General features: G+C 41.8%; 2 protein-coding genes and 1 long non-coding RNA gene across 9 annotated transcripts in view; 1 reads left to right on the top strand and 2 right to left on the bottom strand.

Moving 5' to 3' along the window:
* The first annotated feature begins 38 nt into the window (after positions 1-38).
* LOC117953145 lies at positions 39-15,553 on the top strand. The gene is made up of 3 exons (XR_004658567.1): positions 39-77; positions 7,181-7,185; positions 15,487-15,553. It is a non-coding gene; the product is annotated as an uncharacterized LOC117953145 (long non-coding RNA).
* The window catches only part of f5 (coagulation factor V), a 45,452-nt gene continuing 30,297 nt past the window's right edge, over positions 2,431-17,585 (bottom strand). For 5 of the 7 annotated variants that reach the window (XM_034885795.1, XM_034885799.1, XM_034885800.1 and 2 more), the window contains one exon: positions 2,453-2,512. In XM_034885795.1, coding sequence (XP_034741686.1) covers position 2,512 — 1 coding nt within the window. In that variant the 3' untranslated portion in view covers positions 2,453-2,511. Of the gene's footprint in view, positions 2,513-15,842; positions 15,879-17,585 lie in introns of those variants that run through there. The other 2 variants (XM_034885798.1, XM_034885796.1) reach the window with 2 other exon arrangements.
* Positions 7,400-15,579, bottom strand: rgcc (regulator of cell cycle). Its single transcript, XM_034885964.1, has 5 exons — positions 15,405-15,579; positions 14,824-14,994; positions 10,496-10,603; positions 8,902-8,964; positions 7,400-8,073 (listed from the first exon to the last, which is right to left on the bottom strand). The coding sequence occupies exons 1-5, from the start codon at positions 15,430-15,432 to the stop codon at positions 8,066-8,068; spliced, it is 378 nt and encodes a 125-aa protein (XP_034741855.1). The 5' UTR covers positions 15,433-15,579; the 3' UTR covers positions 7,400-8,065.

Here is a 17,585-nt window from a genome sequence, read left to right as displayed (position 1 = left end):
GTTACTAGCATGGGGTACCTAATAAAGTGGCCGGTGAGTGTATATATATATATATATATATATATATATATATATATGTATATATAGTATATATAACTATAACATTGAATATAAAACTACAAAAGTGTATAGCAACACACCAAAGGAAAAAGAAAATATATACTTTATATGCAGTGTTACAAATAATATTAAGAAATTCTGTTACATTTAATACTTTTCAAAACTGTCCACAAAGCAGGATGAAGCCAAAGCTTGTGATGTTTCCAACCCCTCATACATAGTTGCCTATCTGTATCTCTACTGTCATTATCACAAATAAAATGACCAAAGACATGTTGTCAGAATAAACCCTGTATGAATGGGAGTCGAGGTGTAATGGTTTGGAATAATCTTTAAGGTAACAAAGCAGCAGAGCCTTAGCTGCAACAGCTTCTCTACCAATGTCCTACTTCCTGTAATCTTGCTCTTTAAAGTCAAAAGGAAGGTAACTTTGAATCTAGTTGGACAACCTTGGCTTGAATGGCAGTCTTATCTATGCAACTCACAGCTCTGAGACAGATGGAGTTGTGCAAGTGGAAGGCCTCCAGGTATAGCATGGAGGATCAGTGCTTTGCTAGTTCTTCTTTAAATAATAAAAGTGACAGAAAGGGTGAGAGGAAGAGGGAGGGGAGAGGTGCAGAGATAGAGGGATGCGTGAGTTGAATGCTGTACATCAGGAGCAATAAAGAGATGCAGAGAGACAGATGGATAAATGGGAGGAAATGGAAAGAGCAAAGATGGGAGCCAGACAGCCCAGCCTGACAATAAGGAGGAGGACCATGACAGCATGGAGCCATCTGGGATCAGCCTGGTGCTACACACACACACACACACACACACACACACACACACACACACACACACACACACACACACACACAGATTTTTTATTACATTACATTTCCTTGAGCTGATGCTTTTTTTCCAAAGTGACTTCCTATAAGCATTTGATCAATATGTCACGCATATGTACAGGATTTGTGTTTGCTAAGTTAGCTGACACGTTGAATGCAGTCACCACAGTTTCCTCTTGGGGTTACCACAGCTCCCAGTGACTCATCATCACTTTGGAAATAAAGGGTCACTCTTGTGTCGTACTAATGGACGGGATTCACTCTGACTCAGTCTGACTGCGAGCTGGTCACTCTGCCACGTAGACGTCCTGCATGACTCATAAGAATTAAGATTATCTGGGGTTGATTTCCCAAAGCTAATAACTCAGGCTGCTCCTAATGCAACATGTATTAGTTAAATGGCATTTCCTTTTGTTTCCTCTAAACTGTGTGTGCTTTGTCTCTCTGTCTTTCTCTCCCTGTCTTCTTCAGGTGTTTCTGCCTACCACTGACTGTCCAATAAAGAAGAAATGGCAACATTTTCTAACAGACAGTTGTATTAGGGGACCCCAGTGTCCCCATTTCTCCCCAGTATAAACCCCTTCAGCTTGACTCAGAGGGAGTGCAGGCGGAGTTGGGAGTAGCCGAGGGACACAGCTGTGTCTGAACACTGGCTGGGAATCCATCCGGCTCAAAGCCCGCTGATATCACCAGCTCTCGGCACCAAAACATATGGCAACATCTTCCCATCTCGTGTCGCTGTCTGATGTACTGCAGACGCATGGAAAACCTGCAATGCAGCTTTACGTAAGTAACTAGACAAAATGAATAGCTACAAAATACCTAATAATAATAATAATACGCCAATCACTCACAAAATGCATATAACCATGTCTGACTTACATTATTTGGGAACATTTTCCACATGTACACATTCTCATAGAGAGTTTTCTTCATCAGTGCTTCATAACATGTAGCTATGACACTGGGTTAGTTTGTGACAAGCACCCAAGTTATAAAAAAACTGAAAAACTTTTATAAGCTAGGTGCTTGATCATTTGTAAGTGCTTGAAAATGAAACGAATAGGGATGTCTCGTACCAACTAAAGTCCATCCAATCAAGGTAATTAAAGCTACCAACACATCTGCATGCACTGTGGAACGTCGTGGCTATAGACTACAGTGTATGTAACCTTAGGAACATGTTTCAGGCTTTACACAGACTGATGAATGAACGCTCTAACAGAGGAACAGAGGAGAAGTTGCATAACTTCCTACTGTAGAATGATTGAAGCTTTTTTTCAAAATGCTGTTGTCATGACACTGTGTGTTATGTGTTTTGTCCAGTTTAGAAATGTTAATTTGTTGGTAGTGTACACATTGGACATTGTTTCTTAGTTACCAAACAAGCCAAAAATTCACGTGTCACATTTTCCCCTGAAGTAACGAGTCTTTAGAAAACCATCTAGCACCTGCTACGGAGCTTTGAGTTCAGCTGCATGGACTTCCTCAGCAGTACATTCACTGCTCTGTCAGCTCCAACACACCCACAGTGTCCCTTCCCAGCTGTGTGTGTGTGTGTGTGTGTGTGTGTGTGTGTGTGTGTGTGTGTGTGTGTGTGTGTGTGTGTGTGTGTGTGTGTTTAAAATTCCCAAGATGGAGATGATGGTAACATTTGCATAGTGTGTTGTTGTTTTTTGCGGGAACTTTAAAAATTGATTATTTTCCTCAGAATCAATATTTTTAATTTTGTCAATGACTCACCTAAATATTTTTGGATTATACTGTACCGCCAACATCATGTCCATTTCCAGCAAAACAGACCGAAAACAGAAACTGCGGAAAAAACATCTTATGTACTTGTTTGCAATGTGATGGACATTATGTTTTTATAAAACATTACTTACTTACATTACATTACTTTTTTAGAAATGTCTTTTGATTCATAGTCTATAGAAGTGTATTAGACAACTTTTCTTTTTTTTAAAGAAAGAAAAGACAATCCCCAAAAATTATTTTTGTCCCTTTTGGGACAAAAGAATATCCTAGCCCTCCAAAATTTCATCATCTTGTAATTTTAATCCTAAATTAAATGACATTAACGTAACCAGCATTATCATCCAGTACTCCAGTGTTGTTTTTAAATTTTTTAGACAGAGATATTATCACGGGTCAAGGTAATACAGCTGTTTACGCAGAATAAGACAGGGACTGTCAGTCGGTTGGTAGAAAACACAATCTGATAGTGATGATGGAGATCATAATGGACGTGCATTTGCAGGGGCTGCATGAGCTCAGGGTCGGGGAGAGGCGATAATAATTACCTCCATGACAGCCAAACCTGCCCGTCAATCATCATTTAAATGAGTCTTGACTCTGTCATAATTGCGAGGGAATGAGTTTAGACTTCCTTGGCGCTGGCTGCTGTTACACTTACTCAGCAGACTCTTCTTTCTTTTTTGATCATTCAAACTGTACTCAGCTTAGAGATTATTACGAATATGTTGTTTCAACTGAGGCAGTGCCCTCTGCCTTTCAAAGTCCCGTTATTAAACCTTCTGTCATTTTTATTTCTGTCCAAAGTCCTTGACCATTTAGTATGTGCCTAAATAGAGTGGCATGCTTTGAACAACCTTTTTTTAAACCCTTTCTGTCAGAGACAGGGACTATTGTTCACACTTAGCCTATATGCAAATCTCCGAAATCTCCAGTCCACTTGACTTGTCTTTGGACTGTGGGAGGAAATCAGAACACGTAAAGGAAAACCTCATGAACCCAAGAAGAACATGCAAACACAACTCTGTAAAAGCAAACCTGGGACCTTCCTTCTGAGAGTCATACACACACACACACACACACACGCCACTCTTTATGCCTCATTACACACTAAGATGTATGCATACAGAGAGTGTATACTGTAAATCATGTGCACTTATTTGAAGAGAGTAACATACAGTAAACACATGCTCATCATTAATGTGCCCCTCTCAGGGATGTAAAAGACCCGGTGGAACGCCAAATCTGATATTTGGCTCTGTGTATTTCTGTCTCTTTGTGATGTGGACATACATCTGTGTGTCTCTGCCCAACCTATTCATAGAAAAACCACTTCAGCAGTCTTGAGGGGCCTCCCATCGAGACTGACACATGGTTACAGGGTTTGGTGTGCTCCTCTTTCTCCGTCCATTTCTCCATCTATCCGCCCAGCCCTTCATTCACCTCAGCTTTCCATATTTTAAGGCCTTCTATTTACTTTGTTCTCTTAACCTCCAGCTAACCTGAGTCCCCTGCTTTCCCACAATTTGTTTCCAGATATATTTCCCCAGCGCTGTGGGGTGAGGTCTGGCTCCTATTTTAAAACGCTCTGGGTTGGTTGGATGTCTTTAAACCAATCACAATCGCCTTGGGGGGCACTAGGCTCCGTACACAGTGACACTTATCTGAAGTCCAGTAAAAAAAAAACGAATGCGAACAAAGCTGGTGAAAGTGTGTTTCCATCCATCGGCTTAAAAGCCAACCAATAAAAAACTGTGGTAATGACATCACATGCTGTTTTGCGATCAAATTGGCACATCAAATTGATTTTAGACATTTGGTCAGCCATTTCTTTCAAGAGTTCCTGATCAGAAAAGTCTCTCGTCTCCTCGTCTGTCCACTTCCATCTGTCTTTGTTGACACCCGCTATGTGTGCAAACAGAGCAGAAATACTGGGCGGAAATTGACTAAAACTTCTTCTTCTTCGTTTTGTGGCTTAATCGCAATTCCTTATTTATTTGGCAAATAACATTTCTATCAGCGTTTGTTTCATGAGGCGTATATCAATCAAGATAAAATCCGATGAGACCGAACGTATTTCCATTGAGTCAGTCATGAAATTCCATTGAATTTTACTTTTTCCATAAGGCATTTTTTATTCGATATCACTTAATTTGGATGAAAAGGTGTGGATGGAAACATACCAGTGGCTCTGCAAAATAGGCTCAGGAAGGAACTTGTTCATTTTCACTCCGGAAAAGAATACGCCACAAGGAATATTAAATGAAGTTACCTGTTGACACGTTCCAGTAATGTGAGCTATTTAAATTAGCTGATACATGGTTACACCTCATTAGCTCTTACCACTGTATCTCCATGTTTACTTTGTCCCCAGCAGTCCCCCCCCCCCCCCCCCCCCCCCCCCCCCCCCCCCCCCCCAGTCAGTCCCAAAACGTCCCAGTTAGAGAGGAAATGCCATCATTCACAAATCACATCATCACATAATCTTTGTAAATCTTTACAATTATTCCCTGAAAGAACCGAGCAGCCCGGCCTTATTGCACCATCCAAATTTGCTTCATCTTCTTCTACTTTCCATTTTTGGTGTGTAGCTTGCTAGCTCAAAGTTTGTGTTGATGACTGTAACTTAAGCAAAAGGTGAGGTGGAATATGTACTTCCGTTGATCCAGACTAGTATACGGGCTGTCCACTGGCAAAGACAACACTTCTACAGGACCGATCCATGCTGCCAAAAAGATGCCCACCTTTGCCAAGTGGGAAAGTTGTTTTTGTGAACAGGGCAATCCACCAACTGCCCTCGAGGGATCATGTGTTGTGTCAACATGGTTGCTCAGATCAGTGCGGAGAGGTGGACTCACAGAGGGAGAGTGCCCACAGCTTTTCCTCTGCCAACTGTGTAGACACAACACAGAGACGGGTGTCTGCATGCCAGCTTCCTGCCATCAGATTAACCCAGTCTGGCATGCACCGATAGGCTGGATCCACTGACTGTGAACAGCAGCAGTGCCCAGCTGTGAGCGACTCTCAGCTTGAAAACTTAAAAAAAGTATTAAAAGGGCCATCCAATGATTCCACACATCAGTTTACTGGTCATTAGCAAATCTGCAGATTTTTTCATGATGGTGATCAGAATTAGTTTGACTTTTTCTTCTGAGGAATCTTTCGTCCCCAGATTCCGTATGGGCCTGGTCATTAGAAGCACTGTTAAACCTATGAAACCTTGTGCAGTGTGTTTTTGTGGCTCTGGAAGGAGGAGTCTAAAGTCTAAAAAAAACCAACTGATGATGTCATAGGGATGTGAGTAGGGACTAAGGTCGGATTTACGCTTCTGTGTTGAATCTATACTGGCGGTAGGCTTGGATACAGTCCCCACGCCTTAGATCTAACCTTCCAGAAATGTAACTTCACGTTGCAACAACACAGACTGCAACAACTGTGATTGGTCCACTTGGCCGCGGCTCGGAAGTGTTGTATATCCTGCTACTTCTCCTTCTCCATGGACAACATAAAATCATGAAGACGGGTTAACTTTTCCTGCTAGTGGGGAGACACTTTGTTTCTCCGCCTCCATCGCTGGAGTTGGTGCTCACTCTGAAGCTAATTCACACACACACACGCACACGCACACAATGTATCGGCTCTGCTTCTCTTAAAGAGATATGATAACGCTAAAAAAGCCACACCAGCACACAAGTATAAATTCTCACAACGGCATAGGCCAGTGGTTCCTAAACCTTTTACGTCTAGGATTCCTAAATTTACACAAATTAGACCAACTATCCCCATTTGAAGATTTCCTCCTAGGGTTCAACACCCCCTCGAAGCCCCTTCTCACCCCTGGGGGTCCTCTGCCCCCAATATTCTGAACCACTGACGTAGGCCACGGCATAGGACACTTACGTAACTGACAGTTACTTAACTGGCACTACCATAAATGAGGCTTAAGAATGTACAGACAGAACAGAACAGAACGCCGGCGTGACAAAGTTGTAGCATGGACTTTACCAGGCAGGAGGAGAGACCACATTCAGTTGCATTATGGGAAATGTAGGAACCATAATTTTTAGCTGATTGTCAAATAGTAGGCACTAAAAGTGAAAATATCTTGGCCTCTTTTGACCATTCTTTTTTTCAATCTGTGTCTTACAAGTACCAAAACATTTGGTTGCACCTGCCGCACTGCTACCATGGAACCAGTGTCAAAGTGTATCTTCCCATAGTTAGGGACCTTTGACCCCTGGTGGTCAGCAGATGGAGCGTTGCCTCTGACACAAGATTACTTCAGCCACACCTGCTGCTGGGCCACGAAGGGTCGCACCCGCCCGTCTCCCTCCACCACTGGAAATAGACCTTGTTGCTACAGAACGTAAGTCCCTGTTTTGTTGAGTGCTTGAGAAGGGTAATAGCTATTTCTGTGTATGTACTGTATATTTCTCAGTGAATGTCCCACCTCTTCCTTCATGCAGTCTAGTTTGGTGAGTCTTTCTCTTTGGTGGACTATAGTGCAGAACTGCATCCACTTTCCAATAAAGTAATTGTTTAATGTAGATCCCATTTGGTCGGCCTGCCTGTGTTTGCAGTATGGTGTTAGCCGAGTTAAGGCTACATCTAAACAGCTGCGTTTTAATTTTTAGGCAGCACACTTCTGTTACACTTCTGCAAAACAGAAGTGTAAATTAAATTCAGATTACTGAAAGATTGTGACCGAAGTGCAGAGAAGCAGATGTTTTAACAAAGAGAGGAGGCACGTGTTACTAAAAGAACAACATTCAATATTTTAATATAATCTCTGGCAGGCATTAGCTGTAATAAATAGACATACATTGCTTTCCAGTTTTCAGTTCACATTCAAGCATGTAACTTTATTCCAGTCAACGAGTGTCAAAACAATTGTGATCTGACAGTCCTGTTAATACCAAGCCATTATTATTTACATGAGATACAAAAATATATTTCCCCAAAAAAAGAAGCTCTATAAAATTACAAATATATTTCAATTATAAAAAGCCATTTTTTAAATACTCTTCCAGCTCAGGTTTTGGATGAGGGAGGGGAGCCTGGCCTTTGTTGTGGTTTGTGAATCTGACAATACATTTCCCCAGTGACTTTTCATGGTGTCCATTACATAATCTTGTCCTCAGGTTCCCTAGAATCATTTTTGACACTTCTTGCAGTCCTTACAGCCCAGCAGCCAGGTGGCCTGGAGTTAGTAGAGCTGGGTTAACTTTAGGAGAGGGATGGGCTAGACATGAAGCCGTGGTGGAGCCACTTTGGAAGTATGCTGTGCCATCCAGCTGCATCCTGTTGGGTGGTTTTTCTGCACGGGGGTGGGGGCCGAGCGCATGCTAGCCGCTCGACGGGGGTCCAGACATGCACTCCCTCATGGCTTCACTCCAAGATGACTGTGAGCCTCCCTGTCACATGCCTAAGAAGAGATGGAGACAGACATGATTAGAACTGGACTGCCTGGCTCCTTTTCTTAACAGCTCTCTCTCTCTCAGAGCGGCCAAGGTTGTGGTTTACAGGCTGGTCATCATAAACACCAGTGGCCCTAATAAACACACCATTCTCCGGGGAAAACAGGGGGCTGGCTGACTGCATGTCCAGATTTACAGAGCGACTGGACGAGCTCTGAAAGATGGATGTTCAGTGGCCAAAACACAGAGCAGACCTGGGCGGTTGAAGGAATATATTTTAAAAAATGTACATAAGGAAATTGTTTCAAATCCTACTTCTGTCTTATTCCATTCCTGACATTTACAGTTGCAGCCCAGGTTTGCACCAGCCCACATTCCTTATACTCTGATGCAAGTTCAAACACTCACAAGCCTGGTAGTAAAGAAAGAAAAGGTCCAACACAGATTAACCATGTATGTCTATTACTACGCCCTGTTGCAGTCTTAAGTTACGCAGCTCGAGGAGAAAAGGATGGGATCAAATTGAAAAACCCAGAGTTCACAGAATGCATGGTGTTGGTTGCAGCACTTTCTGGTGAAAAGGGATCCGCTGCCTTTCTCTCCAGTGTAACCCCAGAGGCCTCACGGTCCACATAACATACCCGGCTCCTTCACAGTCCAGACGCATCCTCATTTCTTAGAAACCTAAGGGGAGTGACTCCTGTGTCACTTTATGAGTGGTGGTTAGCATAGCTGACATAGGGAACAAACGCCCCCCTAATCCTGAGTAGCGGGCTGCACCAGCACATGGGCTAATTCATCAGGGGTTCTGACAGCTAGCTTGCATTAGCACTTACCCTCTAATGTCCTGTCAAGGTCTGCAATGAAGTCCTCCAGTTCCTTAGTGTCGCCCAGTTTAGCTGCAAGGGAGAGAACGAGATGTGTAACGTAACTTTACAGCTAAAATCTCAAAATCTCACAGTATTTTTCTGTTTTAATGTTATACAGGTTCCTACTGTAAATGGCATTGCATTGTGGGAGAAAATAATATTATTACAGCACTATATGTGAACGTTACAGATTACAGGAAATTACTGTTAATAACAATACAATGGGAAATTAAAGGAAAAGGCGGGACTTACACTGCAGCCAGAATATTATTATAAATTCAAATAATAATTTACATGGAAGGTTTTATGGTGTAGGAGCCAAAGTTAACTAAAAATAGGGTTGAGTTGTGTTTGTTCATTTGAATTACTATATCATTACAGTTATTTGCTGTTATCATACAGGTCAGCAGTTGTGGAGTTTTTTTCCCACCGTAACGTAATGTAACATAAAACAAAAGTTGGGAATTTAGAACAACAAGTTAGACAGTTTCAATGAGGAAAGAAGCTCAGGAAAGTGTTTGGATGAAAACAGAAGACATGGCTGTGCAGGAAAGTTTAAAGTAATAAATTCACCAAAACGCAACGAGCTGTTGTGCCGACTTCGGAAGAGGATTAGGGCCATTTGTGAAAAATCTATATGAGTTTAAAGTCAGAATTGTGAGATTGAAGTCAGAATTCTTAGACTAAAATCTTTAATCTATTTAGGTTTCTTAATTAAGGTTTCAGATTCACTAAAAATATCTTACATACTGGGCTCCTGGGGAGCTCACCTGGTAGAGTGTGCACACGTATAAAGAGGCTCAGTCCTTGCCACAGCGGCCGCTGGTTTGGTTCCAACCTGCGGCCATTTGCTGCATGTCATTCCATCTCACTCTTCCCTTTCAATTCTAAGCGGTCCGGTCAAATAAAGGCCTAATACGCCCCAAAAATACAAATCTCACGTACTGTTTTAGCATACTAAATTGGAATTTAAGACCCAACCTTAAAAAAACTAATCAGAACTCTGACTTCAATCCAGTCTAGGCTTTAATCTCACAAGTCTGAATTTAAACCCAGAATTCAAATACATTGAAAGTAAAAGTGTTTAAATTCAAAGTTCTGACTTTGTTTCCCCAGAGACTTTATTCTCAGCAGTCTGACTTTTTAACTCAAATCCATTTTTCATATGTAGCCCTAATCCTCTTTTGTAGACATCTATTCTCTGGTTCCGTGAATGCAAACTGATAAACGAAAGACGAGGAAACAAATGTCAAGACCAATCCTGCCTACCGCTAACATTCTGACGTGGATTTAAGTTTAATTTTGCCACAAAACAGCCCTATAAGCATCTTCAACCACACATCATGAGATGGCAAATAAAACTGTGAGATTGATGTTTCTGCAAGTCTAACCTTATAAGATTTATGTTTGTAATACAGAGTAATTACAGAGATTTAAATCTGTCTGCGGCCCTGGGCTTTTCTACAGTAAATTAACCTGTATTTATTTCATTTATTTTTTTGTGCAATGTAACAAGTCACAGTTGTGTGTGTGCGTCTAAGCATAACGGGGTGTAGCTTACGTTTTGGTGACATAAGAGGAGGTGAGTTAGTGGCAGGGGAGAGCACGGTGGGGGAGTTCAGCCTCTCATCGCTGAAGCTGAAGCTGTTTCTGTTGAGCGACTCTGCACCTGTCATTAGAAAAAAAGGGAGAGAAAACAAAAATTTGGTGAGGTGAGCGTTCACTGTTCGGGGTGCCCCCGCGTAACACACACACATGTGATCTGTGTCAGTGGCGCAGCTTCAGGGCGTAATCTTGGCATTCTCCTCTAATGACAGCCTTCCTCTATGGCCTGTCACACACATGCATGTGCTTGCATTGGGACACACAGAGGTGTGTATACCAGCGGTGGAAGAAGTATTTAGATCCTTTACGTAAGGATAAGTACTAACACCACACCGTAAGATACAGTCTTTACAAGTACAAGTCATGCAGTGAAAATGTTACTTAAAAAAAAGAATGTGAGTTAAAGCAGGAAAATCTACTTAAAGTATTAAAAGGAAAACTACTCAATGCAGAAAAATCCTCCCATTTTAAAAACTGGAAACGATCCTAACAGTTCTGTCAAGTGTGTAACGGTCTGATCATTTCAGCTGGACTGACAGTAGGCTGTTATTTTTTTGGGTGGTTTCATTTCTAATAACAAAAATCAAATTTGATTAACTACATGTGTTAGAACCCTAATGTGTTCAAAAACTAAAGCTGTCAGATATATGTGTGTATATGGAGTAAAAAGTACAATATTACGCGGAAGCGCAGTAGAAGTAGAAAGTAAGCATGAAAAAAAACTCAAGTACTTTAACATTTGTTCTTAAGTACAGTACTTTACTTGGCAAAGTGTAATACCTGCACTCCAAAGTCAATGTTGACCCAGAAACAGTTCCATAAGAAGACGTTTTTTGCTCTGCTACACTGGATAACCCCAAAGCAAAAGATTTGCAACTTGAACTCAGCAACTGCATCTCAATTGTGGCAGTGAGTGACAGCAATAAGACAGGTTGTCCTGGGCAGAGACGTCTCTGAAGCCATGCAACTCTTCCCTGCTTATAAGGGAGAGTTATCTCTGAAAATGTTACCAGAGCAGGACAAGGTCTTGTTCAGTCTTCAATGTACCACCCAAACTCTGAATGATCAAATGGCCAGTGTGATTCTGCCAGATCCATATTTCAAGACACCGCATAACAACACATTTTCACTGTCTGGTAAGAAATAGAGGAAGTGAAAAGCAGGGCTGCAACTAACAAGTATTTTCATCGTTGATCAATCTGTCGATTATTATAAAATGGCAGTGTTTTCCAAAAGCTCAAGATGACGTCCTTAAATGTTTTTCTTTGTCCACAACTCAAAGATATTAGTATGAGTAAAGAAACAAAAAAAACAATCACGTTTGAGAGGCTGGAATCAGAGAATTTTGACTTTTTTACTCAAAGCGTATAACATGAGCTGACAACTCATGGATTGATCGAGAAGGAAGTGGAAACTTTCTGCAGCTAGATTCTAGGACAGGACAGAAATGGGCTTTTCTATCTGACTCATTTCATTTAAAAAGAACTGCCCAATGAAATGCAGAACCTTTGTGAGTGTGACGTTTGTTTGTCGTAAAGAAAGATTACGGAGCACTCAAAGCTGTCCTTGTCCATCTCTCTCGTCTGGGCAGATCTCTGGCGGACCTTAACAGGGTCTCAGATGTCAACCACTTAATTACCGCCCCCCCCCATCTGTACCACTCCCACCACTCAGCACTGTGAACACACAGCGGGAGACAGGAGACACCACACATAAGAATGCCTCACTCTCACACACACACACACACACACACTCACACACACACACCACTATGTCTGTATTTCCCCCCTAGGAAGTTTGTTAATTGGATAAGGCTGAGGATATTCAATAGTAACGTATTGTTAACAAGCCCTTTGGATTAATCAACAGTTAGTGATTCTACTATGAAGTACTGCATGTGTAGCCAAAGTCTGATATAGCTTTGAGCTACAGCTTCATGAGCCATTGCGTTGCACTGGGTAACGTGTTCCTACGTCATGGTGAACATGGGCATTGTAGTTTATATGAGTCAGTTTCACATACACCATCCTGCTGTCTTAAATTCAGATGTGTATGAGTCTGCAGCTGAAGATTGTCCCCGTCAGAGTTACTCCTTTTTGAGTAATATTTGCCAAAGAAAACTACAGTGCCCAGTTTGGGAAATTACTGAGCCTGTAAAAAGAATCAAATGATGCATTTTTGAGTAATTTTTTAAAGATGTACAGCTGTGTTAGGAAATGAATGGACTGAGATCATGCATGCACGCACACACGTGTGCACACACATGCACACACGTGCACACACACACACACACACAGCTGTGGCCTTAACATTGACATTTGACTTGGACAAGAATCCCTCTCATTTCTCAGTTTAAATTTCTGCCCACATATTCTGTTTTGTTCTTCTCACTCTTCCGTCTTTCTGTCTCTGCCCCTCACTCAAACATGGTCGCTCTAGAGTGGACCTCTAAGACCCTGCGTCATTTATCTGCACGGCCACCAGTCCGTCCATCCATCACGCTGTAACACAATAGGTTGTCTCTATGTGGGACAGGTCCCTCTCCATCAAACTGCCATGGAGAGGACAGAGCTCATGCAGGAATCTGATCCCCAGAGCAAATCAACAAGCTCATTAACACCCCAGACACAGGTTCCAACAACGTCCTCGGCTTTTATTACATCATGATTCTCAGCGGCAGTGACGCACAGGGACAAAACAACAGCCCTGGCATTTTTTTTGTCAATAACCTAGCTTGGAAATTAGTAACGCTCCCTTCCGAGTGTATCTTTTCACGCACTTGTTGCAGTACAATCCTAAATATTTTGGCTGCATGGATAAAATAACTTATCAAAATTAACCAAAGACAAATTATCAGTAGTGGTCCATAGGCACTTTCCCAAAGTCCAGGTCTGTCACTGCTCAGTGGTTTTGGGATAACAACATTAATGCGTAATAACTGCTGTCCCAGTGGGTTTGTGAGTCCGTCATCAGTGGCCACCATGTCTGTTATAGAGCTGCAACGAGGAAAGTTTTTTCTTTTCTTTCCCTCCTCTGGGACAGTAAACTGAACATCTTTGAGTTGTGGACAACACAAGACTTTTGAGGGCGTCATTTCAGGCTTTTTGACACACTGATTGGACACATTTTTAACCATTTTCTGACATTTCATAGACCACACATCTAATGAATTAATGGAGAAAATAATCGACAGATAACCAAATATTCGTCTCGGTATCTTAAAAACCCTTTATCGGTCGGGCTCAACAAATTAGCGTCTGAATCTCTCTGGAATCCTTGGACTCAAAGGCAGTCTGCATTTCACTGGATGTCCTCTTTTCTCTCACAGCCTTTCCAGAAAACTGAAGACTTTACAGATCTTTCCACATCGTCCCCATGGATGTCCCAACCCACGCACATGTGTCAGTCTGCAAAACCTTCTTTGCTCATGAGGAGCTGACGCATTTTCTCTCTGTGTATCAGCATATGATCACATTTGGGTAAAAGGCTTCCAGAGGCCAGCTGGGGAAGCAGATCTTCAAAAAAAAAGACTATTGGAGAAATAAAGTCATGCACGACAGTAAAACTTTAGAGAAGCAGCCACACTACGGGGGCAGCTGTGCCAAGATATGCAGCAGGAGCTCAATCTGACGCCCACATCTCTGAACTTTGATCAAGTCTCTCTCTCTGTCTCTCTCTCTCTCTCTGCATTCATGTGTGAGAGCATGCATGGATGGATGGATGCATGCATGTGCAACAGTTTTCCAACAACAGTAACAGAACGATGTAATAAGACTTCTAGTAAAGACATCTTGCATATGTATCTCACGGCAAAGTTGGGAGAACTTCTTCAGACTGTCAACCATGAGTGACAGATACAACAAACAAAACCATAACTAAAACATGTCAGAGCCTGATCTCCATTCTGGAGTCACAGTTTGCACCAATCATGGACTTTCTAATTGCACAATTGTAAGAGACAGTCTGGAACCATCGCTGGTTTAACGACTAAATGTATCTACATGACTGTTATTGATCCATGATACAGATCATAGGGAGTTCATCAGTTTTATTTTTTATTATAATGATTCATATGCTTTGAAACATTGATTTTTAACTATCACTACTGCATCCATATCTGAACTGTCTTAGTGTGCATTAGTCTCTAAATCCACTTTTTAAATCAGTTTTTGTTTGCTTTTCATAGTCCCAAGGAGAATATTTGACAATATGTCTGTAGTCTATGGACCAATGATGCTTCCTAGATCTGATGAATATGCTTTTGATAATTGATCGCCGACTCACTCTCGGAGTCGCTGATGCCGCTGTCGCTGACGCTCGCGCTGCTCCTCCTCTTCATGGTCTTGAGGTGTTCGTCGTACCGGAAATGTCGCTTCTCCACCGGGGACGTGAAGTCCTCCATCACCGCGTCGAACTCGCACAGCGCGTCGCTCAGATCCTCGTTCACCAACTTGGCTGCAAGACAAAACCGACAGAGCAAGAAGGGACATTTAAGAGAGGCAATTTAGGATCAACTGCAACTTTTCTATGGTCCTAATTACGTGGCTAAGTGGCGTTATAGTGAAAATTAACATTTAACAAAATAGTTCCTATTGTAGTAAAATATAACTATATTAATGTTATTGGAGCTGTAGAGTCTTATAGGCTGCCAATTAAAACAAGATTATATGACACGAGAAGTAGTAGTAGTGAAAAGTATTGAGATATAATAAAAAACAAACATGTATAATGAAATATTTCCTACTGGAATATTGTAATTGAATATCCATACAGGGATGTTATTGGAGTATCGAGTGACGAATAACAGCAAGCAAGTCTTATTAGTCTACAAATGAAGATGTTTTGGGAAAAAAACTCATATTTACCTTGAGGTTGCAGCTTTGGAGACTTCATTATTTCAGTAATCAGGTTGGAGATGATCCAAAATCAGTATATATAATAATGTAGTACTGTATGTCTGTCCGTGTAAAGTCCCACTGGGTCCGGCTGTGTCCAGAACTCCTGCAGGTCTTGATCTAACCTCCAGCCCGAGGTCTGCCGCCTTTTATGAGCCCTACTCAGAGGGGGCGGGACGACACGAGCAGTAGAAGGGCGCGGGCGCGCGTGTGTTTCTGTGTGTGTACGTGTTTGTTTGTGTGTGTACGTGTTTGTGTGTTTATGTGTTTCTGTGTGTGTGTGCGACCGTGCCGCGTGTGTGTGTGCGCACCCGTGTTTATATGCATGCGTGTGGGTGTGCGTGTGCGCGCGCTCGTGAGTGTGCGCCCTAGTGTTTTGTACGTATATGTTTTCGTGTGTGAGAGCGCGCGCGCCCGTGTGTGTTTGCGTGCCTGTGTGCGTGCTACATCGCTGTCACGTTCCCCTGACGTCTCCATCATAAAGTCTGTTTGTAAACAGGCTGTGTGTGGCCTGCCAGGCAGAGCTGACATCCCGAGATATTAATAATCATGACCCAGTGCTTTTCATCTTGTATCACCAGGCAGATGATGCCAGGGCGAGACCAAGCTGGGACCGGCACCCAGTCTCATTTAGGATCTGATATGTAAGTTACATAACTGAGCTATGAATCTTCTCTATGTAGCTCGTTCTAATAACCATTATAAGTTGCCAGTTTAATAATTTTACTTCAAATCAGAAGCAAACAATTGTTCTTCTCTGATACTCTTAAGCAGTGGTGGAATGTAACTAAGTAGCCTACATTTACTCAAGTACTCAAGTACAAATTTTGAGGTACTTGTACTTTTCTTGAGTCTTTTCACGCCACTTTCTACTTCTACTCCGCTACATCTCAGAGAGATATAATCTACTTTTTACTCCACTACACTCATCGGACAGCTTTAGTTACTTTACAAATCAAGATTTGTACACGCAATACACGTGTATTTTATAAAATATGATGTTTTACTATAAATGGGCTACCCAAAAATGTCCAGCTGAAATGATAAGACAGGAGGATTTTTCTGTAGTGGGTACTTTTACTTTTAATACTGTAACTACATGTTCCTGATGATACTTCCGTACTTTTACTTAAATAACATTTTGAATGCAATACTTTTGCTTGTAGCAGAGTATTTTTACAGTGTGGTATTAGTACTTTAATAAAGTGAAGGATTCTTCTTCCACTACTGTTTATATCTACTCTCTGGGTAAAAAAAACGGAATATAGAACACAACAACTGTTGCCACCTAGAGAGAGACACATTCTCTGATGTGACTATTTTTAAGGTACATAACATAAGTGGGGTGAGAATTTGGAGTAAAGAGCATTTACTAATCTGGAACCCTATATTTGTCACACCACTGGAGAAGAGTTCAGTTCACACTGAACACAATGAATGTTTAGCTGACAAATCAGCTGAATCCATCCCATGATAATCTGGGCTTCTGTAATTGTAAAGCAAGGATCCCCAAAATAACTTCATATTAGATTTCCTAATAGCAAAATAGTAATGTAGAACAGATCTGCATAGGTGAAGTTAGAGCGACATCTACTGGTGATCTGTCACAACTGCACCTGATGTTTTCAGCCTCTGATTGCTTAGTTGAGTGATGGAGCGGAGTGATTCATATTTATCAAAAATGCTGAGAAAACAAATGGTTTAACAGACGAAACAATCTCGACTCACTCACTTGTTCCTGAGCTTTCGACCGTATCAAACATACAGCGGTAAGGTCTGAAGCAAGTGGGGACCTGGACCTGGAGTTGAGATGAACTGTCAGTTGTCATGTGCTGTTTGGCTTCAACACAGCTGTTAAACTGTCCTGAAGCAAACAATTACAGCGTGCCCTTTCCTCTTCCATTACGTTTTTCATCCTGCTACGGATGTGATTTAACTCTGGTACAGCTAAGCTCTAAATTTAAATATATAGGCTACTCTTTATTGATCCCCAAAATTACTATTAAACTTTTTTTATTACTATTCCATCGAAAATGAATGACTTCCAGTAACTTTAGACGCTCAAGTCGGTGGCGGTGTGAACGTACGGTTACAATGGGGACTTGAACCCTCGGGTTCCCAACCCAACTCCATACAGACTGAGCTGCTGTC

Source organism: Etheostoma cragini, chromosome 11 (assembly GCF_013103735.1).
Source record: "Etheostoma cragini isolate CJK2018 chromosome 11, CSU_Ecrag_1.0, whole genome shotgun sequence".
Taxonomy (NCBI): Eukaryota; Metazoa; Chordata; class Actinopteri; order Perciformes; family Percidae; genus Etheostoma; species Etheostoma cragini.
The sequence above is the reverse complement of the archived record's forward strand: the minus strand, read 5'-3'. Positions and strand labels throughout refer to the sequence as shown.